At 49.7% G+C, this 21,685-nt stretch overlaps 1 protein-coding gene across 1 annotated transcript in view; it reads right to left on the bottom strand.

Moving 5' to 3' along the window:
• The window catches only part of ETV6 (ETS variant transcription factor 6), a gene marked incomplete at both ends in the record, with an annotated part of 226,247 nt that extends 211,943 nt beyond the window's left edge, over nt 1-14,304 (bottom strand). Inside the window, one exon of the mRNA XM_080705208.1 lies at nt 14,272-14,304. Within this exon, the coding sequence (XP_080561334.1) occupies nt 14,272-14,304 (33 nt within the window). The remainder of the gene's footprint in view (nt 1-14,271) is intronic.
• Between the last annotated feature and the right edge of the window lie 7,381 nt (nt 14,305-21,685).

The following is a 21,685-nucleotide window of genomic DNA, read 5'->3' as shown; positions in this document are numbered from 1 at the left end:
TCTTCTGGTACTGGGGATTGAACCCAGGGGAGTTCTACCACTAAGCTACACCCCCACCTTTTTTTTTTTTTTTTTTTTTTTTTTTTTTTTGAGCAGGCTCTCTGAATTGCCCAGGCTGGCCTTGAACTTGGGAACCTCCACTCAGCCTTGGGGGCCACCCTTGGCCTCAGGACTGGGTGAGATTATAGGTGTGTGTGTGCTATACCACACCCAGCCCCAATTCCCTTTTAAAATTCCATTGGATTTTCTAGGCCAGTCCCAGTATAATCTATTTGGCCAAATATTAAAGGCTAGGGGCCACACAAATATTAAATCTATTTTTTATATATATATTGAGGATTGAACCCCAAAGGTAGAAGGAGCATTCTACCTCGGAACTACACCACCAGCTCTTTTTGGTTTTTGTTTTGAGCCAATCTCTTAAGTCACTGAGGGTCTTCCTAAAAAAATTGCTGTGTCTGAACTGGGAATGGAGGTCCACATCTGCAATCCTAGTACCCGGGAGGCCAAGCCAGGAGGATGTCAAGTTCAAAGCTGGTCTCAACAACTTATTATTTTTCAAATAAAAAATAAAACAGGGCTGGGGGTGTAACTCAGAGGTAGAATGCCACAGTGGGTTCAATCCCCAGCATCACACACACACACACAGAGTTGCTGATGCCGTCCTCCAACCTGGGATCCTCCTGTCTCAACCACCTAACTACAGGGATCACACCAAAGTCTTTCTTTTTCTTTACTTTTTTTTTTTTTGTCTCTGTTTTTGGCAGTACTGGGGATGGAGCCCAGGGGAATTCTACCTCCAAGCTGCACCCCCAGCCCTATGTTTTATTCTTTATTTTGAAACCGGCTCTCACTGAGTTGGCAAAGGGCCTCACTAAGTAGCTGAGGGTGTCCAGGAACCACGATCCTCCAGCATCAGCCTCCCAAAGGCTGGGATGAGAAGCGAGCACCACACCTGGCTTCCCACGCCTCTCTTGACCTTGATTCTTGGTTAGGGACTGGAGGGAGGGGCAGCCCAGCCCCGGGCCTTTCTCCTGCCCCTCACTTTCACTGGAAGGAAGGAGGAGTGTTGGGGGAAACCGGCAACTTCAGAGCCAAACGCACAGCAAGCTCATGGGGTTTGCTTCGTGCTTCGACAGCGAGGCTGATTTTTATCAGTAGTTCATCTCTTCCAGGAAATAGTTCAGAGTCAGCTTCCTTGAGTGAGTGAACCCAGGACCACTGACCTCCTACAGATGTGTCTCCAGGAAGACCGCGACAAGAGCAGTCACCCCTTCCAACCCCCGCAGTACAGGGAAGAGAGTCACCACTGTCCACTGGTGGTTTCCAAGGGGAGTTTGGGGATGGTTTCCCTCGAAACCTCTGGAACAGTCTGAGAGTCCCACGCCTGTTCCGTGGGTGGGAAGACAACATTGAACCCTTACCCTTACCGCTATTCCTCAAAATTTTCAGCAGGGCAGCCGGGCGTGGTGGCACACGCTTCTAATCCCAGCATCTGGGAGGCTGAGACAGGAGGACTGGGGTTTGGGACCAGCCTCAGCTACTTAGTGAGGCCCTTTGCAACTCAGTGAGACCCTGTTTCAAAATAAAGGATAAGCAGGGTGTGGTGGCGCACACGTGTAATCACCGCTCTGGGAGGCGGAGACAGGAGGATCGCGCAGCTTCTAAGCCAGTCTGGCTGGCTTAAGAGACCCTGTTTCCAAATAAAAATATAAAAAATAGGTGTCTGGGAGTGTAGCCAGGAGGTAGAACGCTTTCCAGGAACCCCAGTACCATAAATAAATAAATAAATAAATAAATAAATAAATAAATAAATAAATAACTTTTAGCAGGGCATAGTGGTACACACTTGTAATCCCAGTACTTGGGAGGCTAAGACATAGGATCACAGGTTCGAGGCCGGCCTGCGCAATTTAGAGAGAGGCTCTCAGCAACTTATTGAGGCCCTGTTTCAAAATAAAATATAAAAGCCAGGTGTGGTGGCTGGTTTATAATCCCAGGATTTGGGAGGCTGAGACAGGATAATCGCAAGTTTGCAGCCAGCCTCAGCTACTTAGGCCCTCTGCAATTTAGTGAGATCTTGTTTCAAAAATAAAGAGTAAATTGGGCATGGTGGCATATACTTGTAATCCCAGCATTTGGGAGGCTGAGACAGGAGGATCATGGTTCGAGGACAGCCTCAGCTACTACTTGTAAGGCCCTTTGCAATTCAGCGAGACCTTGCTTCAAAATAAAGACTAAAAAATAGGGCTGTGGGTGGAGCTCAGAGGTAGAATGCCCCTGGGTTCAATCCTCAGTACCGCAAAAAAAAAAAAAAATTACAAAAATAAAACAGGACTGGGGATGTAGTCCAAAGGTAGAATGCCCCAGGGTTCAATCCCTAGTATCAAAAAAAAAGGATCATTTTCCAATCTTCATTTATATTATGCATAGGCAGAGAACGTTCCAGGACAGCTTTTAAATCCATAGGAAAAAGAATCGGTCTGCTGAAAAGGGCCACCGCACTCCCTTCACAATCCCAAAAAACAACAGCTCCCTCATGCCCCAAGGTAACAAATTCCACTTTTTCAATTAAACTTCCATGCGGGGCCGTGTCCGCCCCAGCTTGTGAGGCTGGAAATTCACCCCGCATCAGCACACGGTGTCTGTTCTGTGGCCAGACAGACTCGGGAGCGACAAAAGCCGACCTGGGGGTGGATGTCTTTCAAGTCGCTCCCCGGCAGCAGAAAATAAGCAACTGAACCCCCAGCAGGGCCGGGTCTGTTCAAACACCCCGGCGCTGAGTAATAACTAAGGCCGGTTGGACTCCCTCACTCGCTACTCCAGACTGGGCTTTTTTCCTTTTCTTTCAACTCAGGAAACGTATTCAGAACCACACACTATCTCCCCCAAAGCTTCGCTGCAAGATAGGAAAGCCTTTCTGGTATGACGGTGAAACCACCAGGCATCCTCTGCCCTGGTGCCGAAACTCGGGTTCAATGCAAGTTCAAATAAGAGCTTTTCCGAGCAATGGAAGAACACAGGAGAGGGTGAGGAGGGCACTGTGCTGGGAGTCAGCCAGCGGGGCAGACCTAGATTTTAGCCCTGTGTGCTTGGACAAGACCATGAACGCCTCTAGTATCTGGAGCTCAACTGTGTCCTGTGGACCCAGGAGAAGAAAGCCTCTATCCATCCCCATGGAGTCAAATGTTCAGGAAAGAATGTAAATGGAAGATGTGTGTGTGTGTGTGTGTGTGTGTGTGTGTGTGTGTGTGTGTGTGTGTGTTCCTGGGGATTGAACCCAGAGGCATTCTACCTCTGAGCCATACCCCAGCCCAATTTTTCATTCTCTGTTTTGAAACAGGGTCTCACTAAGTTGCAGAGGCCTCACTAAGTAGCTGAGGCTGTCTGCGAACCACGATCCTCCTGTCTCAGCCTCTCAAGTACTAGGATTACAAGCATGGGCCACCATGCCCAGCCACTTTTTATTTTGAAACAGGGTTTCGATAAATTGTTGAGACTGGCCTCAAATCTGAGATTCTTCTATCTCATCATAGACTCCCAAGTTCTAGGATTACTGGTGTGGGCCACCAGGCCTGGCTTGTACAACTTTTTTTGGGGGGGTTAGTGGGGATTGAACCCAGGAGCATTCTACTATGGAGCTATTTTATTTTATTTTATTTTATTTTATTTTATTTTTTGCAGGTCTGGGGATGGAACCCAGAGCATTTGACCTCTGAGCTACACCCCCTGCCCTATTTTTTATTCTTTATTTTGAAACCGGGTCTCACTAAGTTGTGGAGGGCCTAAGTAGCTGAAGCTGTCCGTGAACCACGATCCTCTGGTCTCAGCCTCCCAAATGCTGGGATTACAAGCGTGCGCCACCACGCCTGGCTATTATTGTTATTTTTTTAAATATGATTTCACTTAAATTGCTAAAGGCCTCACTAAGTGGCCGAGGTTGGCTCTGAACCTGCGATCCTCCAGGCTCAGTCTCCCAAATATTAGGATTCCTTTGGTGATAGGAAGAGAATCAGGGAATATATTTGCAGAAACTTCAAAGAGATAGCCAGAAATAGCAGAGTATTAAAGATCTACCTGCCGGGCGTGGTGGCACACGCTTGTAATCCCCGCGCTTGGGAGGCAGAGACAGGAGGATCGTGCAGGTTCGAAGCCAGCCACGCTCACTGGCTTAGGAGACCCTGTTTCCAAATAAAAAATGTAAAAATAGGTCTGGGAGTGTAGCCCGGAGGTAGAAGGGCTTCCAGAAACCCCAGTACCACCAAAAAAAAAAAAAAAAAAATCTACCTGAGGAATGCTGGGAGAGGAAGAAAGCGTGGAAGACCGGGCCTTATGCTCACAGATTGGGCAAAATGGCTCTTAAAAGGCCAGGCGTGCTGGGCACACGCTTGTAATCCTACTACTTGGGAGGCAGAGACAGGAGGATCGCACAGGTTCACAGCCAGCCTCAGCTACTTAGCGAGGCCCTCAGCAACTCAGTGAGACCCTGCTTTCAAATAAAAAATACAGTTTAAGTCCCAGTACCCACACACACACACCAAAAAAAAAAAAAAAAAAAATGCGTTTAAAGAGAAATAAAGGTGTGCAAAAGGAAGAGACTGAGCAGGGTGGGCAGAGAAGGCCTGCGGCCCCGAGGCCAGGAAGCTGCACACACAGGCATTCACCAAGTAATAATTAAGCAGTAGGAGAGTTAAGAGAAAAGTGGAGGAGGGCAAAGAAGGGTTTCTGAGCAAGATGTGAGCCCAAAGGGACCGTGGGAAGATGCCCTGTCACCGGAGAATACTGGGGACTGGTGCAGAAACAGGAGCATCCCAGGGCAGGTGGCTGGCAGGGAAGAGTCACCTCCCTTCAGCAGGGAGACCCAAGCCAAGGAAAAGCAGCTGGGGGTGAACCCTACTCCGCCCCTCAGCTCCCCCACCTTACACCCACTCTCCCCGGACCACATTCTTGGAGTTTCCGATTTTTTCCATAAAGACAGACCCAATGTGGATGTGGTGGTGCACACACTTGTAATCCCAGTACTTTGGAGGCCAAGGCAGGAGGATTGCAGATTCCAGGACAGCCTCCGCTACTTTTAGTGAGGTCCTGTTCCAAATAAAGAATAAAAAATAGGGCAAGGGGTGTGGCTCGGAGGTAGGATGTCCCTGGGTTCAATCCCCAGTACCGCAAAAAAAAAAAGAAAGAAAAAAGAAAGAAAAAGGATCCAGGCATGTTCGTGCACGCCAGTCATCCCAGTACTTGGGAGACTGAGACAGGAGGACCAAGGGTTCAAGGCCAGGCTCAACAACAAGCGGAGACTCTCAGAAACTTAGGAAGATGTTTCAAAGTAAAAGATATAAAGAGCCGGGCGTGGTGGCGCACGCTTATAATCCCAGCATTTGGGAGGCTGAGACAGGAGGATGGAGGATTGCAGTTCGCAGCCAGCCTCAGCTATTTAGTGAGGCCCTTTGCAACTCAGTGAGACCCTGTTTCAAAATAAAGAATAAAAAATAGGGCTGGGGGTGGACCTCGGAGGTACCATGCCCCTGAGCTCCATCCCCAGACCCGCAAAAAAATATAAGGGCGAGCAAGTGAGTGAGCTCGTGGGGGTATAACACCAAGAGAGAATGTCCCTGGGTTAGAAACGAAGGAAGGAAGGCAGAAAGGAAGGAGGGAACAGATGGAAGAGTCAGGTAAATATCTTGGAATTGGAGTGAGTCCCCTCATAGATGGGGCCTGGGGCCACCCACAGCCTGGGAGGGCGGATGCCTACACTGCGACATCACACAACCTCTTCCTCATTGTGCAATGGAGAGAAAAAATCCCAGCATCCTGGAGAGAGCTGTGGAGAGCAGAGCTTCTCCTGCAGATAAAATGGTCAGCATGAAGCCGGGCTTGGTGGCCGCAGGCTTGTAATCTCAGCATTCAGGAGGCTGAGACAGGAGGATCGTGGTTCGTGGACAGCCTCAGCTACTTACTGAGGCCCTCTGCAACTCAGTGAGACCCTGTTTCAGAATAAAGAATAAAAAATAGGGCTGGGAAGCCAGGCGTGGTGGTGCACACTTGTAATCTCAGCATTCGGGAGGCTGAGACCGGAGGATCGCGGTTCGTGGACAGCCTCAGCTACTTACTGAGGCCCTCTGCAACTCAGTGAGACCCAGTTTCAAAATAAAGAATAAAAAATTGGGCAGGGGTTGTAGCTCGGAGGCCGAATGCCCCTGGTTTCCATCCTCAGACCCACAAAAAAAAAAAAAACCCTGCAGAGCATAATGTCACAGGCTTGTCATCCTAGTACTCAGGAGGCTGAGACAAGAGGATCTCAGGTTCAAGACCCACTTTCAGCTACTTAATGAGGCCCTCTGCAACTTAGTGAGACCCAGTTTCAAAATAAAGAGTAAGCCGGGCGTGGTGGCGCACGCTTGTAATCCCAGCGCTTGGGAGGCTGAGACAGGAGGATCGCGCAGGTTCGGAGCCAGCCTCAACTACTTAGCAAGACCTTCTTTCCAAAGAGATCTGGAAGTATAGCCCAGAGGTAGAAAGCCCCTGGGTTCCACCCCTAGTACCACTAAAGATAAATAAATAAATAAATAAATAAATTGTAAAAATAGGAATAAAAATTTTTTAAAAAAGACTAAACATCGAGTTGGGGTAGAAAACACACACACAGCAAAACACACAAGCAAAACAAAACAAAAATGCTCAACACAAGGACCAGCACAGGTTAGCTGTCAATAAACAATGGTGGTCATAATGATGATGATGATGAGGAGGAGGAGGAGGAGGGCATCTAGCGAACAGCAAATCATTACACAGGCGTAACTAGTACCAGTTGCTATGGGAACAATGACCACTAAAACAACACTTTCAATTACACGGGATTTATTGATTGATTTACAAATTCATGTATTTATTTATTCATTTATTCGTGGTATTGGGGATTGAACCCAGGGGCATTCTACATCTGAGCTATGCCCTCAGCCCTATTTTATTCTTTATTTTAAAATAGGGTCTCACTAGCCGGGCGTGGTGGCGCACACTTGTAATCCCTGCACTTGGGAGGCGGAGACAGGAGGATGGCGCAGGTTCGAAGCCAGCAGCGCTGGCTTAAGAGACCCTGTTTCCAAATTTTAAAAAATTGGTCTGGGAGTATAGCCCGGAGGTAGAAGGGTTTCCAGGAACCCCAGTGCCACCAAAATAAATAAATAAAAAATAGGGCTGGGAGTATAGTTTGAAGGTAGAATGCCCCCTGGGTTCTATCCTCAATACCACACAAAAAAAGAAAGAAAAGAAAAGATTTATGATAATATTTCCCAACTCTAGAAAGAGTTTCAAGCACAGAGTCATGTACCCCACCCCCCAAGGATGCTGAGGACAGAAAAGTCACTCTCGATCCACTGACGCTCAGCCTGAGATGCCCCAGTGAGCATCACTTTATTAGTCTGGTTTCTGTATGTTCAGGGGGAAAAAAAATCAATAAAGATGTGTTTGCTTTTTAATAGGCTATCATTCTAAGTTCACACTAATGTACTCTAGCCTCTCTCTCCCCAAATACTAGGCTTGGCAATGAACAGTCTTCAAAGCTGGGCCCCTTTGGGCGTGGGAACCCTGAAGAAAAACACTCCTTCTATTCAACAAATACACAGAGACGGGTTCTTTCCACACACCCAGCAACACAGCCAGCAGTGCCGGAAAGGCAGCTCTGCACTGTTTCCAAAGTAGTATTCAGAGCGAACAACAGGCCCCTGCGCACCCCGTGACCAGGCTTCATGTCGCACCGCTTCCTCAGCTGGAAGACCCACGCCAAAGGGCTCGCAGGAAAAACGGGTAATAAGCCAGGCGTGGTGGTGCACGCGTGTCATCCCAGAGGCTGAGACAGGAGGATCCCAGTTCACGGCCAGACTCAGCTACTTAGTGAGGCCCTCTGCAACTCAGTGAGATGCTGTTTCAAACTAAAGAATAAAAAATAGGGCTGGGGGTGTAGCTCGGAGGTTGAATGCCCCTGGGTTCCATCCCCAGACCTGCAAAAAAAAAAAAAAAAAAACTGGTAACAAACCGGGCATGGTAGAGTGCATCTGTTATCCCAGTATGGAGGGAGGCTGAGACAGAGGATCATTGCAGGTTCAAGGACAGCCTCAACAATTTAGGGAGACCCTCCCTAAATTTTTCTTTTTAAAGAAAAAGTAAATTTTTCTTTTTAAAGAAAAAGTAAAGAGGGACAGAGGTAAATCAGGCGTGGTGGTGCACACTTAAAATACCAGGACTTGGAAGACAAGAGGATCGCAGGTTCGCAGGCAACCTCAACTTAGTGAGGCCCGCCCATACTTAGGCCCTGTTTCTAAATAAAAGAATAAACCGGGCATGGTGCCGCACGCTTGTAATCCCAGTACATGGGAGGCTGAGACAGGAGGACTGTGGCTCACGGCCAGCCTCAGCTACTTAGTGAGGCCCTCTGCAACTTAGTGAGACCCTGTTTCAAAATAAAGAATAAAAAATAGTGCTGGGGGCGTAGCTCGGAGGTAGACTGCACGTAGGTTCAATCCCTACCCCCCCCACACACACACACAGCTGCAAATGATGGTGCCCACAATCCATAGGCCTTCTCCCTCATCCCTCCTCCTACGGCTTCCTCTGCTCACACCTGCCGAGTCCCGGGCGGCCCTGAGCTCCCACACACCCGTCTTCCTTGGCACACACCTCTATGCCCTCACACCAGCTGGCTTGTGATTAAAACGGACCACACTAGGAAGTGCCTGCCGGAGGGAGGCCCATTGTATCAAATTTCCCTGCCTTTTATAGACGCACCAGGGACCCAGAGAAGGCTGTGGCCCGAGACCCCATTCTCGGCCAGTGTGCCTTGAAACCTGGTTCTGTTGTCCACTTTAACTCCAAATTCCCTCTACAAAAACAGGAGTTAGTGCCAGGCCTGGTAGTGCACACACCTAGGACTTGGGAGGCTGAGACAGGAGGGTCACATGTTCGAAGTCAGCCTCAACACCTTCGGTGGTCAGCATCTTAGTGAAACCCTGTTACCAAATATAAAAGGGCTGGGGGTGTAGCGTGGAGGTAGAATGCCCGGTGGGCGCAATCCCCAGCACCACGCACAAAAAAAGAAGTTGGCTCAGAGGCATTTCTAAACTAGGGATGTCTAAAAGTTCCCTGACAGCCGGGCGTGGTGGCGCACGCTTGTCATCCCAGCACTTGGGAGGCTGAGACAGGAGGATCGCAGGTTCTCGGCCAGCCTCAGCTACTTAGTGAGGCCCTGTTTCAAAATAAAGAATAAGAAAATAGGGCTGGGGGTGTAGTTCAGAGGTAGAATGCCCCTGGGTTCAATCCTCCGTGCCACACACAGATACAAAAATGAAATAAAATTTCCCTAAGCCCTCCCTAAAAATTGGAGGAAACTTATAGAGAAATGTTTGTGATTCTGCAAATACCTCTGTTTGCAATCCTTTTCCTGCCTCTGTGGACACGGCGTTTGAGAACCGGATCAAAATAATAAAACACAGCCAGGCGTGGTGGCTCACGCTGGTAAACCCAGCATTCGGGAGGCTGAGACAGGAGGATCACGATTCGTGGACAGCCTCAGATACTTGGTGAGACCCTTTGCAACTCAGTGAGACCCTGTTTCAAAATAAAGAATAAAAATAGGGCTGGTTCAGAGGTAGAATGCCCCTGGGTTCCATCCCCAGTACCGCAAAATAATAATAATAATAATAATAATAATAATAATAATAATAAAAACATGATGATCCTATCACAGTTCAGCTACTACACTTGATCTTAGCCAAAAGGCCGAGAAGCGATACAGCTCAGTTAATTGTAAGGCTTGGACAGACACGGAGGGTGAAGGTGTTAAGTCACCAGGAGGTGACCGTGCACACCAGGAGGAAAGGGCACTGGCTCCCACAGGCCTCTCTGTGCCCGCTGCTTAAAGAGCACCAGGTCACCAAGATAACTATCACCGGAGCCTGGCGTCCAGCAGGAGAGGTCTAGACAGCCTCTCAGCCTGGCTACAGCTGTTTTTTTGTTTTTGTTTTTGTTTTGTTGTTTTGTTTAAAAAACAAACAACAACAAAAAAAAAAACGCCAGCATGGTGGCACACCCTTGTCATCTCAGCATTCAGGAGGCTGAGACTGGAAGATCGCAGTTCACGGCCAGCCTCAGCTACTTAGTGAGGCCCTCTGCAACTCAGTGAGACCCTGTTTCCAAATAAAGAATAAAAAATAGGGCTGGGGGTGGAGCTCCGAGGTAGAACGTCCCTGGGGGGTTCCATCCCCAGTACTGAAAAAAAAAAAAAAATTGGGAAGGTACAAAACCAACCAGTTGAGAAGGGAGAGAAAGAGGGTCCCGGGGACATTACAGGACTCCCATTTCTATTCTGACTTGCCCTGGCCAAGAACGCGCCCTGCCGAGCCCCGCAGAGGACTGTGTCAGCTGCGCCCCAAACACCTCCCGCTGCAACTTGGCTGAATTTAAAACCGAACAGGTAATTCAAAGGTGAAAGCTGGAGACAGGAAAAACAGTCTCTTCCTTCTTCCCGTGACCAGCACAGGCCTCGGAGAAGACATGAAAAAGGTGTCTGACTTTTTTTTTTCTCTTTCTTTCTTTCTTTCTTTTTCTTTTTTGGTAGAACTGGGGATGGAACCCAGGGACAATCCACCTCCAAGCCATACCCCCAGCCCTATTTTTTTTTTTATTCTTTATTTTTGTTGAAACAGGGTCTCACTGAGTTGTAGAGGGCCTCACTAAGTAGCCAAGGCTGGCCACCAACCTGAGATCCTCCTGTCTCAGCCTCCCAAGTGCTGGATGACAAGCAAGCACCACCGCCCCCAGCTCTTTTGACATTTTTATAGAGAGAGTGGATCCTATTAGTCCTGTCAAAACAACTCCAAACGGTTGGGAACTGGACTGCTTAAAAGTCTCAGGGACAGGAGCGCCAAAACAGCTGAGTGTGGTGGTATACAGGTGTATTTGGGAGGCGGAGACAGGAGGATCACTGGTCTGAGGCCAGCCTCAGCTACTTAGTGAGGCCCTAACTCAAATAAAATCAGTGCCGCTCAGAGGTAGAATGCCCCTGGGTTCAATCCTCAGTGCCAAAAATAAAAACACAAAACACAGGGAGGGTCTCCATGGGAGAAATAAGGAAGCTTGGTATCAGTTTGGGTGACCTTGGGCTGGTCAACCCCTCTTCCGCCAGTAAAAAGTATGGGTCTGCTATTAACTTCCCTAGGTGCCAGAGAGGTGCTTCTAAAGTGCAACGGAAACATAAAATCCCTTATCAGGCATTCGCTGTCAACCAGAGGAACAGAATTCATCTTTACAAAGGCTCCATGGCCAGCCGGGCTTGGTGGCGCACACTTGTAATCCCTGCGCTTGGGAGGCGGAGACAGGAGGATCGCGCAGGTTCGAAGCCAGCCTCAGCTACTTAGTGAGGCTCTCAGCAACTTAGTGAGACCCTGTTTCCAAATAAAGTATAAAATAGGTCTGGGAGTATAGCCTAGAGGTAGAAAAACCCCTGGGTTCCACCCCCAGTACCACCAAAAAAAAAAAAAAAAAAAGGTTCCATGGCCGGGCTCTGGGGCCCATACCCGCAATCCCCATCCTTGGGGAGCTGAGACAGGAAGGATCACAGGTTAGAGGCTCTGCAATTTAGCAAGGCCCTCTTTCAAAAATTAAAAAAAGAATCAAAAGGGCTAAGGGGTGTAGCTCAGTGGTAGAGCACCCCAAGGCTTCAATTCCCCTGGTGCCAGGAACTAACCAATTCAGAAACTCTCACCATGGAAACTCTACCCGAATCCGACACTGCTCTTCTAGCAGAACGCGCTGGCCAGAAGTAAACAGTGTTTCCCACTACAGCTACCCCTGGCCAAGCTCCTTGGGGCTCCTCCATCTCCCCGGCTGCTCAGGAATTCACTGAGCCCCGACCGGGAGGCTGGCAAAGCTGGAGCGAGGAAGGTCACGGGCCAGCGGGGGAAGAGGAGGCCCAGGCATCTGCATCCCACACCTTCAGGACATCCAATTCATCACTCATCCTTGAAGGACCAGCACCCATTCCCCGCTCCCAGGAAAGTTTCTTGGCCTCTAGAAACGACCTCTCTAGAAGCAGGCAAACCTGTCTTTGGGTTACTTGGCACCTGCCATGTTGTCCCCGCACCACAGCCCAAGGACTCAGGGAACCAGGGCTCCAGGACATTTTCAGATGATCCGGAATGATCCTGTTCCTTGGGTCTCCAGGGCTCAGGATCCGAACTCTGAATTCCACAAATTTGGGGGGGGGGGTGATTACACGGAAAGGCACCCCAGCATATGCACCATCTAAGCAAATACCCACGGACCCGGTCCACAAAAGACGACCCAAAATAAAAACGGCGCTTCAGTGACTGGCGAGAAAAGATAAATCAACTGAAATTCCATAAAAGCATATTCTCACGAAAAGAGGCACTTTTTTAAAAAGGACTGTGGAGTGGGGCAGGGTGGGGGGGTTAGCGCTCAATAGCAGAGGGCTCGCTAGTATGTGGAAGGCCCGGGTTTCATCCCCAGCACCAAAAAATAAAATAGAACGTCAGCGACAGGGGAAAAAAATAAAAATAAAAACGATACGTGCGTGCATCGCGGACACAATGCTTATGTCACACTGAAGAACAGGTCCTGTCTGGGGCTGGGGCTGGCTCTACACCTGTGTGTAAGGAAAGAGGGCTATTGTGCTCTTTGTACTACTGCGGTGCCTAGCACACCACCGTCACAACAGCGGGGACGCAGTCTCCTGAGAAGAGGCAGAGTTCGCAAGCATGGACTGCCTTCTTGTCTTCACTCCAAAGTTAGCACACAATAGTTGGTCTGGGTTTTCCTGATGTCGGGTTTACTGCCAGCTAGGCAAATAACAATCGGCTGATTTAATACCCTATTATTTAGTTACCTCCGTTTTGTTATGAAGTGTCAAATAAATTCGATTAGCTATGCGGCAGGATTTTCCTGAACTGGAGGTAGAACGTGATTTATATTAGGGGGAAGCGATGCCTTTTGAAGTGTCAAAGTATCCCAAGTTCTGTAAGTGAGCCCCCCTCCCTCCACGCCTTCTCAGACAGACAGACAGACAGGCAGGCAGACAGACACAGAAGTCTGAAAGGTCCATGGGGCATTTTTGTAAGGCAAAAAAAAAAAAAAAAAAACCAAAGAAACCGGACCCACCTTTCTCTTGTGGCCTTACTTTAAACCCAGGACCATCTTTCGCCATTAGAAACACTAAGATCTGATTCTAAATTTGAAAGCCTAGTAACGCAAGTACGATAAAAATACCGCCTCCCCCCTACACAGATCCTAGATGCGTGCCGAGTTAAAACAGGACTGGGTTTTCTAATTCCCCACGGACGAAGAAAACAGGTTATATGTCCACTGTCCCTGCAGTGTCCACCCAAAGGAGACGATCTTAAGTAGGCCAAGCCCAAAACAAACTTCAGCGGCCTCAGGCCGGCTGGACACAGACCGGGCAGGATCGGGACAGAGGTAAAGTAATTGGGGGGTGACAGACAAGTCACCCCCGCGGTGGCAAACTTTACAACAACTTTTTAGCAGCAACAAACCGGAGGCACCCCCGCCTTTTCAGACAGTAGGTGAGCGCCTGCCCGCAGCCACCCGGCCCTGCGGGCGCCGACCACCGAGCTTGCAAGTCCCCCCCGCAGTCCTGGGCTGCAGAGCCCGAGCCAGGGACGCCGGGCCGGCCGGCCGCTGTCACCAGGGAAGGTCAGCCCGGCTCCGGCCCTCGCCCTCGGCCCGCAGCTGGAGTTTTCTACTTAGAAAACTGCTCCACTTCCCTAGGCATCGGGGGCCCCACCACCAACTCTTTGGGCAACTTCGATCCTACCTGCGTGTCCAGAATAAATGGATACGTGAGCACACGAGTGGAAAAGCCTCGTGCCCTGCCCGGCGAAGGCTCGGCTCTAGAAAGCCTGCCTCTGCGGCGGCCGGGCTGGCAAATTTCAGAGGAGGGGGCTGGCCCGGGGACTCTCTTAAGAGAAAAAATAAAAAGGTGCGCTCCCACGATCGGGGAGGGGGTTGGAGGCTGGAGAACTTTCTTTTTATTTTCCCCCACCTAAGGCGACCACCCCTGGGGAACAAAAGTTAACATTTCGGTCACATGGGTGCAGGACCCAGCGCCGGGCTTTTGTTGTGGTCGGGGCGGCGGGCGCGCTCACTCCGGGGGCGCCTGCCCGGAGCCGGGGGCGGCCGGGGGTCTGCGGCCCGGCGCCCCCCGCTGCCCCCCCCCGGGCCCCCAGCGCGGCGGGGCGGCGTTACCTTCACGGCGCAGGGCGCGGGAGCCTCCGACATGTCTCCGGCGCGGGGTCGGGAAGTTGCGGGGCGCGGCGGGCGGGCGGCTCGGCGAGCTCGGGGCGGCGGCAGGGGCGGGGGGCCGCCGTCTGCTCCCGCCCCCCGCGCTCCCCGCTGCCCGCTCCTTCCTGGAAGAGAGAAACCGAAAGGCCGGAGCGCCGCGGCTCATTGATCTGCACAGTTTCAGGGCGCCACTGACGCGGGTTCCCGGCACCGGCTCTGCCTCTTAAAGGAGCCACCAGGAAATGCGCCCGGGTTCCGGCGGGCTCGGCGGCCGGCCTGGGGGGGGGCCCGCCGCCCCCCGCCCCGCCCGCCGCAGCCCCCGCCCCGGCCGGCCTCCGCGCGGCCCGGCCTCCCTGCCTCCGCCCCGGCGCGGGCCCCGCGCCCCCGGGCTCCGCGGGCAGGGGCAGGGGCCGGGGGCGGGCGGGGGCATCCCGGAGGACGCGGAGGACGTAAAACAATAGCCTTTGTTCTGCCCGCCCGGCCGCGGCCGCTTTAAGAGAAGCCACCGGGAAACGCGAGCTCGGGTTACCGACTGCGCCCGCCCGGGGCTGCGAGCACCGCGCGGGGACAAAGCCCGGGGCCCCGGCGCCCCGGCCCGGCCCGAGTGCGCGGCGGCGTGGAGAGGCTGGGAAATGCCCCCCCCCGTGTCCCCGGGTGCCCACTGCCCGAGACCCCGGCGAGCTCCCGGGCCTGGCCGGGCGTGGTGGTCCCGGGGTGTCTGGGAGGCTGAGACGGGAGGATCGCAGGCTCCAGGGCGGCCTCTGCCAAGCACTGAGCCTCATCAGCAACCGAGGCACAAAATAAAGACTCATCCCCAGTACTTGGGAGGCTGAGACGGGAGGATCGCGGTGTGGACAGCCTCAGCTACTTAGGGAGGCCCTGTGCAACGCAGTGAGCCCCTGTTTCCAAATAAGGAATAAAAAAAAAATCGGGCTGGGGGGTGTAACTCGGAGGTAGATTGTCCCTGGGTTCTATCCCCAATAACACACACACACACACACACACACACACACACACACACACACAGAATATAAAATAGGGCTGGGGGTGTAGCTCCCACGTAGAAGGTCCCTGGGTTTGACCCTCAGTACCGCAAAATAATAAATAAATAAATTCCGAACTCTGCACACCCAGGGGGTTAAGTGGATATGGTTCAGGGCAGTGTCACACACCAGCGATCCCAGTACTTGGGAGGCTGAGACAGGAGGAAGGACGCAGCCTCCCAGATTTAGAAGGATCTCAGCAACTGAGCGAGGCTGTTTCTAAATAAAATATTAAATGTCCAGGCGTGGTGGCGCACGCTTGTAATCCCAGTACTTGGGAGGCTGAGGCAGGAGGATCGGGGTTCGCAGCCAGCCTCAGCTACTTAGGCCCTGTGCAACTCAGTGAGACCCTATTTTTAAAAAAGAATAAAAAATAGGGCTGGGGTGTAGCTCAGAGGTAGAGTGCCCCTGGGTTCCAGCCTCAGTACCACAAAAAAAAAAAAAAAAAAGGTTTGAGGATATAGTTTAGAGCCCTTGGATTCCATCCCTAGTACCACAATAAATAAATAAATAAACAAACAAACAAAAAAATAAATGGCAGGCTATAGATTGAATCCTGGGTTCAATCCCCAGCACCACAAAAAATATTAATTAATATAATAAAATAGGGCTGTTGCCAAAGGGGGCGGGGCTGTGATGGCTGATGCCTGTAATCCCAGTACTTGGGAGGATGAGACTGAGACAGGAGGATCACAAGTTCAAGACCAGCCTCAGCAATTTAGTGAGCCTTTCAGCAACTCAGCAAGACCCTGTTTTAAGACAAAAAATCAAAAGGGCTGGGGGTGCAACTCAAAGGCAGAACATCCCTTGCTTTCAGTACCCAATACCACAGGGCTTGGTGGCACACACTTATAATCCCATTGCTTGGGAGGCTGAGACAGTTCAAGGCCAGCCTCAGAAACGTAGTGAGGCCCTCCACAACTCAGTGAGACTGTTTCAAAAGTAAAAAATAAAATAGGGCTCCGGGTGTAGCTCAGAGGTAGAATGCCCTTGCGTTCAATCCCTAGTAACACACACACACACACACACACACACACACACACACACTCCCCAATACCAAAATAATATCAAAGTGTGGCTGTATAATATAAAGCTAAATTTGTTGTAATTTGTCTTTTCACAGTAATCTATTAAAAATATGAGAGCACACGCATATAAATAGGTGTATGTGGCTAGACATACAGGCCCATCTGTTCCTCACAAGGACCAGGAGGGTATCCCAGATCTTCCCCATTCTGGGTTTTCCTACCTGCTTCCCTTCATTTCTCTGCATTAGAAAATGGGTTCAAAAGCCAGGCATGGTGGCACACACTGGTTCCCGGACAGCCTCAGCTACTGAGTGAGGCCCTCTGCAACTCATGAGACCCTGTTTCAAAATAAAGACTAAAAATATAGGGCTGGGGGTGTAGCTTGGAGGTAGAATGCCCCTGGGTTTTATCCTCAGTACCACAAAAAGAAAGGAAGGAAGGAAGGAAGGAAGGAAGGAAGGAAGGAAGGAAGGAAGGAAGGAAGGAAGGAAGGAAAATGTATTCAAGCCAGGCGTGGTAGTGCACGCTTGCCATCCTAGTACTTGGAAGGCCAGGACAGGAGGATCACAGGTCTGTGGCCAGCCTCAGCTACTTAGTGAGGCCCTCTGCAACTTACTGAGACCCTGTTTCAAAACAAAGAATAAGCCGGGCTTGGTGGCACACGCTTGTAATCCCAGCATTTGGGAGGTTGAGACAGGAAGACTGCAGTTTGAGGACAGCCTCAGCTACTACTTAGTGAGGCCCTTTGCAACTCAGTGAGACCCTGTTTCAAAATAAAGAATGAAAATAGGGCTGGGGGTGTAGCTCGGAGGTCGAATGCCCCTGGGTTCCGTCCTCAGTACTGCATGCAGTCAATCAGTAAATCAATATTTGATCACAATATTTGACTCTTTTTAGAGTGGATAAGGGACAACTATAAAAAGCCCGCCTTTCTTTTCTTTTCTTTCTTTCTTTCTTTCTTTCTTTCTTTCTTTCATTTTTGTGATATTGGGGATTAGACCCAGGGGCTCTCTACTCTGAGCTACACCTCCCCCCCACACACAGAGCACTTCTGATTTTATTTTGAAACAGGGTCTCACTAAGTTGCAGAGGTTCTCACTAAACTGCTGAGGCTGGCTGAGAACCTGTGATCCTCCTGTCTCAGCCTCCCAAGTGCTAGGCTTGCAGGTCTACACCAGCACGCCAGGTTCTGATAGCATCATTTTAGGCTTTGTGGGCCAAGAGGCAAAATTGAGGGCACTATGTCGATACTTATATAATGGGAAAAAACACAAATGTCCCTGATTTTTCTATGAAGAAAATGCTGTGTAATTAAATACCAATGTGAAAGAAGGCTACTAATGAGAGGATGGAATTCTGGTGTGTGTGTGTGTGTGTGTGTGTGTGTGTGTGTGTGTGTGTGTGTGTGTGTGTGATACCCCGGATAGAATCATCCTTCTTCCTCTGAGCTACACCCCCAGCCCTTTTAACATTTTTTTTAAGTAGGGTCTCACTAGGTTACATAGAGTCTTACTAAGTTGCTGAGGCTGGCCTTGAACCTGTGATCATCCTGTTTCACCCTCCCAAGTACTGGAATTACAAACCTGTGCCACCATATCCAGCTCTTATTTCATTCCTGAAAATATCTTTCCACCCAGATAGATCCTGCCCCCTGTTGGTATGAATCCAAGAGCAAATGATTTTCCTTGAGTCTATTCAGTGCTTTAAAGGTATTTCTAAAACTCTCTTCCAGTGGGCCTGGTGACGCACACTTGTAACCCCTGCGCTTGGGAGGCTGAGACAGGAGGATCGCGCAGGTTCGAAGCCAGCCTCAGCTACTTAGTGAGGCTCTCAGTAACTTAGTGAGACCCTGTTTCCAAATAAAGTATAAAAAAGGTCTGGGAGTATAGCCCGGAGGTAGAAAGCCCATAGGTTCTACCCCCAGTACCACAAAATAAAATAAAATCTCTTCCAATTCTCCAAACTAACTCTCTCGCTCCCCCCGCCCCCCGCCCCGACACTGGGAATTGAACCCTGGGGCATTCACCTGAGTTACACTCCCAGACCTAGTTTATTTTTATTTTTTTATTTTGAAGCGGTTTCAGGAAGTTGCTGAAGGTCTCCCTAAGTTGCCAAGGCTGGCCTTAAACCCGCGATCCTCCTGTCTCAGCCTTCCCAGTACGGGGATGACAGGCGTCAATTCTCTGAACTCTCGCCCTCTCGTCGCTCCTCAGCGCGGTCGGGGCGTTTTGAACGTGGAAATTCCCTTTGCACTTGCATTCAATCCAAGAAAACCGCCCTCGTAACTGTGGTTTGAGTGAGGAAAAGTGTAACCGCCGCGAGCGTGTGCGGGAACCGAGCTCTGGCTCCTTAACTGTTGACAGCGTGAGACTTGTACGCGGCGGCTCTGCGCTGCTTGTGATCCCAGCAATACTGGTTGTGTCAAGATGCTTATACGACAGCCAAAGTTTTGCTTCTAAGCTGTAGTTAGTCTGTGGTTTCAGGTTGAATTCATGAACTAACAGTATCAAGGCCACAGCAGAAGCCATTCAAGGCCGTTCAGCTCAGTATTATATTGGTTGAGGGAAGTCTTTTCATTAATTTATTCCATTGTTGATTGTTTTTTGTTGTTGTTTTTGTGAGGTTTTTTTTTTTGTGTGTGTGTGTGTGTGGTACTGGGGATGGAACCCAGGGGCACTCTACCTCTGAGCTACACCCCAGTCCTATTTTTTATTCTTTATTTTGGTTTTTATCTATTTATTTATTTATTTATCTATTTATTTTTTTGGTGGTACTGTGGGTGGAACCCAGAGGCTTTCTACCTTAGGCTATACTTTCAGACCTATTTTCTATTTTATTTGGAAACAGGGTCTCACTAAGTTGCTGAGCCTCACTAAGTAGCTGAGGCTGGCTTCGAACCTGCGCGATCCTCCTGTCTGAGCCTCCCAAGTGCAGGGATTACAAGCGTGCGCCATCACGCCCAGCTTATTATTTTGAAACAGGGCCTCACTAAGTAGCTGAGGCTGTCTGTGAACCATGATCCTCCGGTCTCAGCCTCCGAAGTACTGGGATTCCAAGCGTGCGGCACCCCATTCGCTCAGCCTCTTTAAATATAATGGTCAAGGCAGGTGTGGTGGTGTATGCTTGTAATCCCAGTACTTGGGAGACTAAAACAGGAAGATCTCAGGTTCACAGATAGCCTCAGCTTCTTAGTGAGACCCTGCTTCAAAATAAAGAAGCCGGGCGTGGTGGCGCACGCTTGTAATCCCTGTGCTTGGGAGGCTGAGACAGGAGGATGGAGATTCACCGACAACCTCAGGTACTTAGTGAGGCCCTCTGCAACTTATTGAGACCTTGTTTCAAAATAAAGAATAAAAAATAGGGCTGGGGGTATAGCTCGGAGGTAGAATGCCCCTGGGTTCCATCCCCAGTACCACAAAATAAATAAATAAATAAATAAATAAATAAACAAATAAATAGGATAAAAAATAGGGCTGAGGGTATAGCTCGGAGGTAGAATGCCCCTGGGTTCTAGCCTCATTATCGCAAAAATAAATAAATAAAATAATAATAAATAAAATAAAATGTACTGCTGGGCACACTGGTACACACCTGTAATTCCAGTGACTCCTGAGGCTACGGCAGAAAGATCCTGAGTTCAGGGCTATCCTGAGCACTTTTGCAAGACCCTGTCTCAAAATGAACAATCAAAAGGAAGCCTGGTCAGCCGGGCGTGGTGGCACACACTTGTCATCCCAGCATTCGGGAGGCTGACACAGGAGGATCACGGTTTGCGGACAGCCTCAGCTACTTAGTGAGGCCCTTTGCAACTCAGTGAGACCCTGTTTCAAAATAAATAATCAAAAATAGGGCTGGGGATGTAGCTTGGAGGTAGAATGCCCCTGGGTTCCATCCCCGGAACTGAAAGAAAGAAAAGAAAAGAAAAGAAAACAAAACAAAACAAAACAAAACAAAAGAGAAAGAAAGGAAGGCATATTCCCAGTTATCGTAGCACATGGGAGGCTGACCCAGAAGGATCCCAGGTTAGAGGACAGTCTCAACAATTTAGCAATGCCATCATCATCATCATCGTTATTATTTGTGGGCCATTATGGTCAGGCATCAGGAGGCAGCACAGGACTGGGCGAGCCTCCCCGCCTGCTCCCTGGCCCCGCACCTCCCTGTGCACGACATTGCGATTGTCACCGATAAGCTTGTGTGTGGACCTCATGTCCTTCGAGGCATCTCCCTGCCTCCCTCCCTCCTGAGTCTCAGTTACTCCCCAGCTTCTGCATATGAAGGGAAACAGGTGACCCTTCTCTTTCTGTGCCTGGTTGATCTCACTTAACTTACTGTTCGCCAGTTCCATCCAGTTCCCTGCAAATGACAGAATTTTACTCCTGAGTTGAATGCCCATAATTTTGTGACCCATTCATCTGTTGATGGACACGTACGTAGGTTGGTTCCAGAGTTTGGCGATTGTGAATTGTGCTGCTATAAGCCTGGATATGCTTGTGTTACTACCAAAGTCTTATCTCAGTTCTTTTGGGTAGACACCCAGGAGTGGCAGAGCTTGGGCATGTGGCAGGCTCATTCCATTCTTCTAAGGATCGTCCACACTGCCAGGCAAGGGGGTCCACACCTGTAATCCAAGCACCTGGGAAGCTGAGACAGGAGGATTGCAAGTTTGAAGCCAGCCTCAGCAACTTCGCAAGACCCTATTTCTAAGTAAAATAGGGCTGGGGGGTGTTATTCAGAGGTAGACTGCTTCTAGATTCAATCCTCACAACATGAGAGAAGAGAGAGAGAGAGAGAGAGAGAGAGAGAGAGAGAGAGAGAGAGAGAGAGAGAGAGAGAGAGAGGCACGGAGGGAGGGAGGGAGGGAAAGAGAGAGAGAGAAAGAGCATCCCAGTATTTGGGAGGCTGAGACAGGAGGATCACAGGTCTGAAGCCAGCCTCAGCAACTTAGTGAAACCCTGTTTCCAAACAAAACATACACTAGTTCTGGGAGTGTAGCCCAGAGGTAGAATACCCCTGGGTTTCTATACCACAGAAAAATACCACAAAAGAATACCACAAAAAAAAGAAAAGGAAAGAAAGGGAAAATATAAAAAATAAAAAGAACTAGGGCTGTAGCTCAGAAGTAGACCATTCTGGAGTTCAATCCCCAGTAAAAAAAAAAAAAAAAAAAAAAAAAGAAAAAAAAAGGTCAGTCTTAATGAATGTTTGTAATTTCAGTACTTGTGAGGTTGAGACAGGAAGATCGCAGGTTCACGAACAGCCTCAGCAACTTAGGGAGACCATTAGCAACTTAGCAAGATGTTGTTT

Source organism: Muscardinus avellanarius, assembly GCF_963383645.1.
Source record: "Muscardinus avellanarius genome assembly, chromosome: 11".
In the NCBI taxonomy this organism is placed as follows: Eukaryota; Metazoa; Chordata; class Mammalia; order Rodentia; family Gliridae; genus Muscardinus; species Muscardinus avellanarius.
The sequence above is the reverse complement of the archived record's forward strand: the minus strand, read 5'-3'. Positions and strand labels throughout refer to the sequence as shown.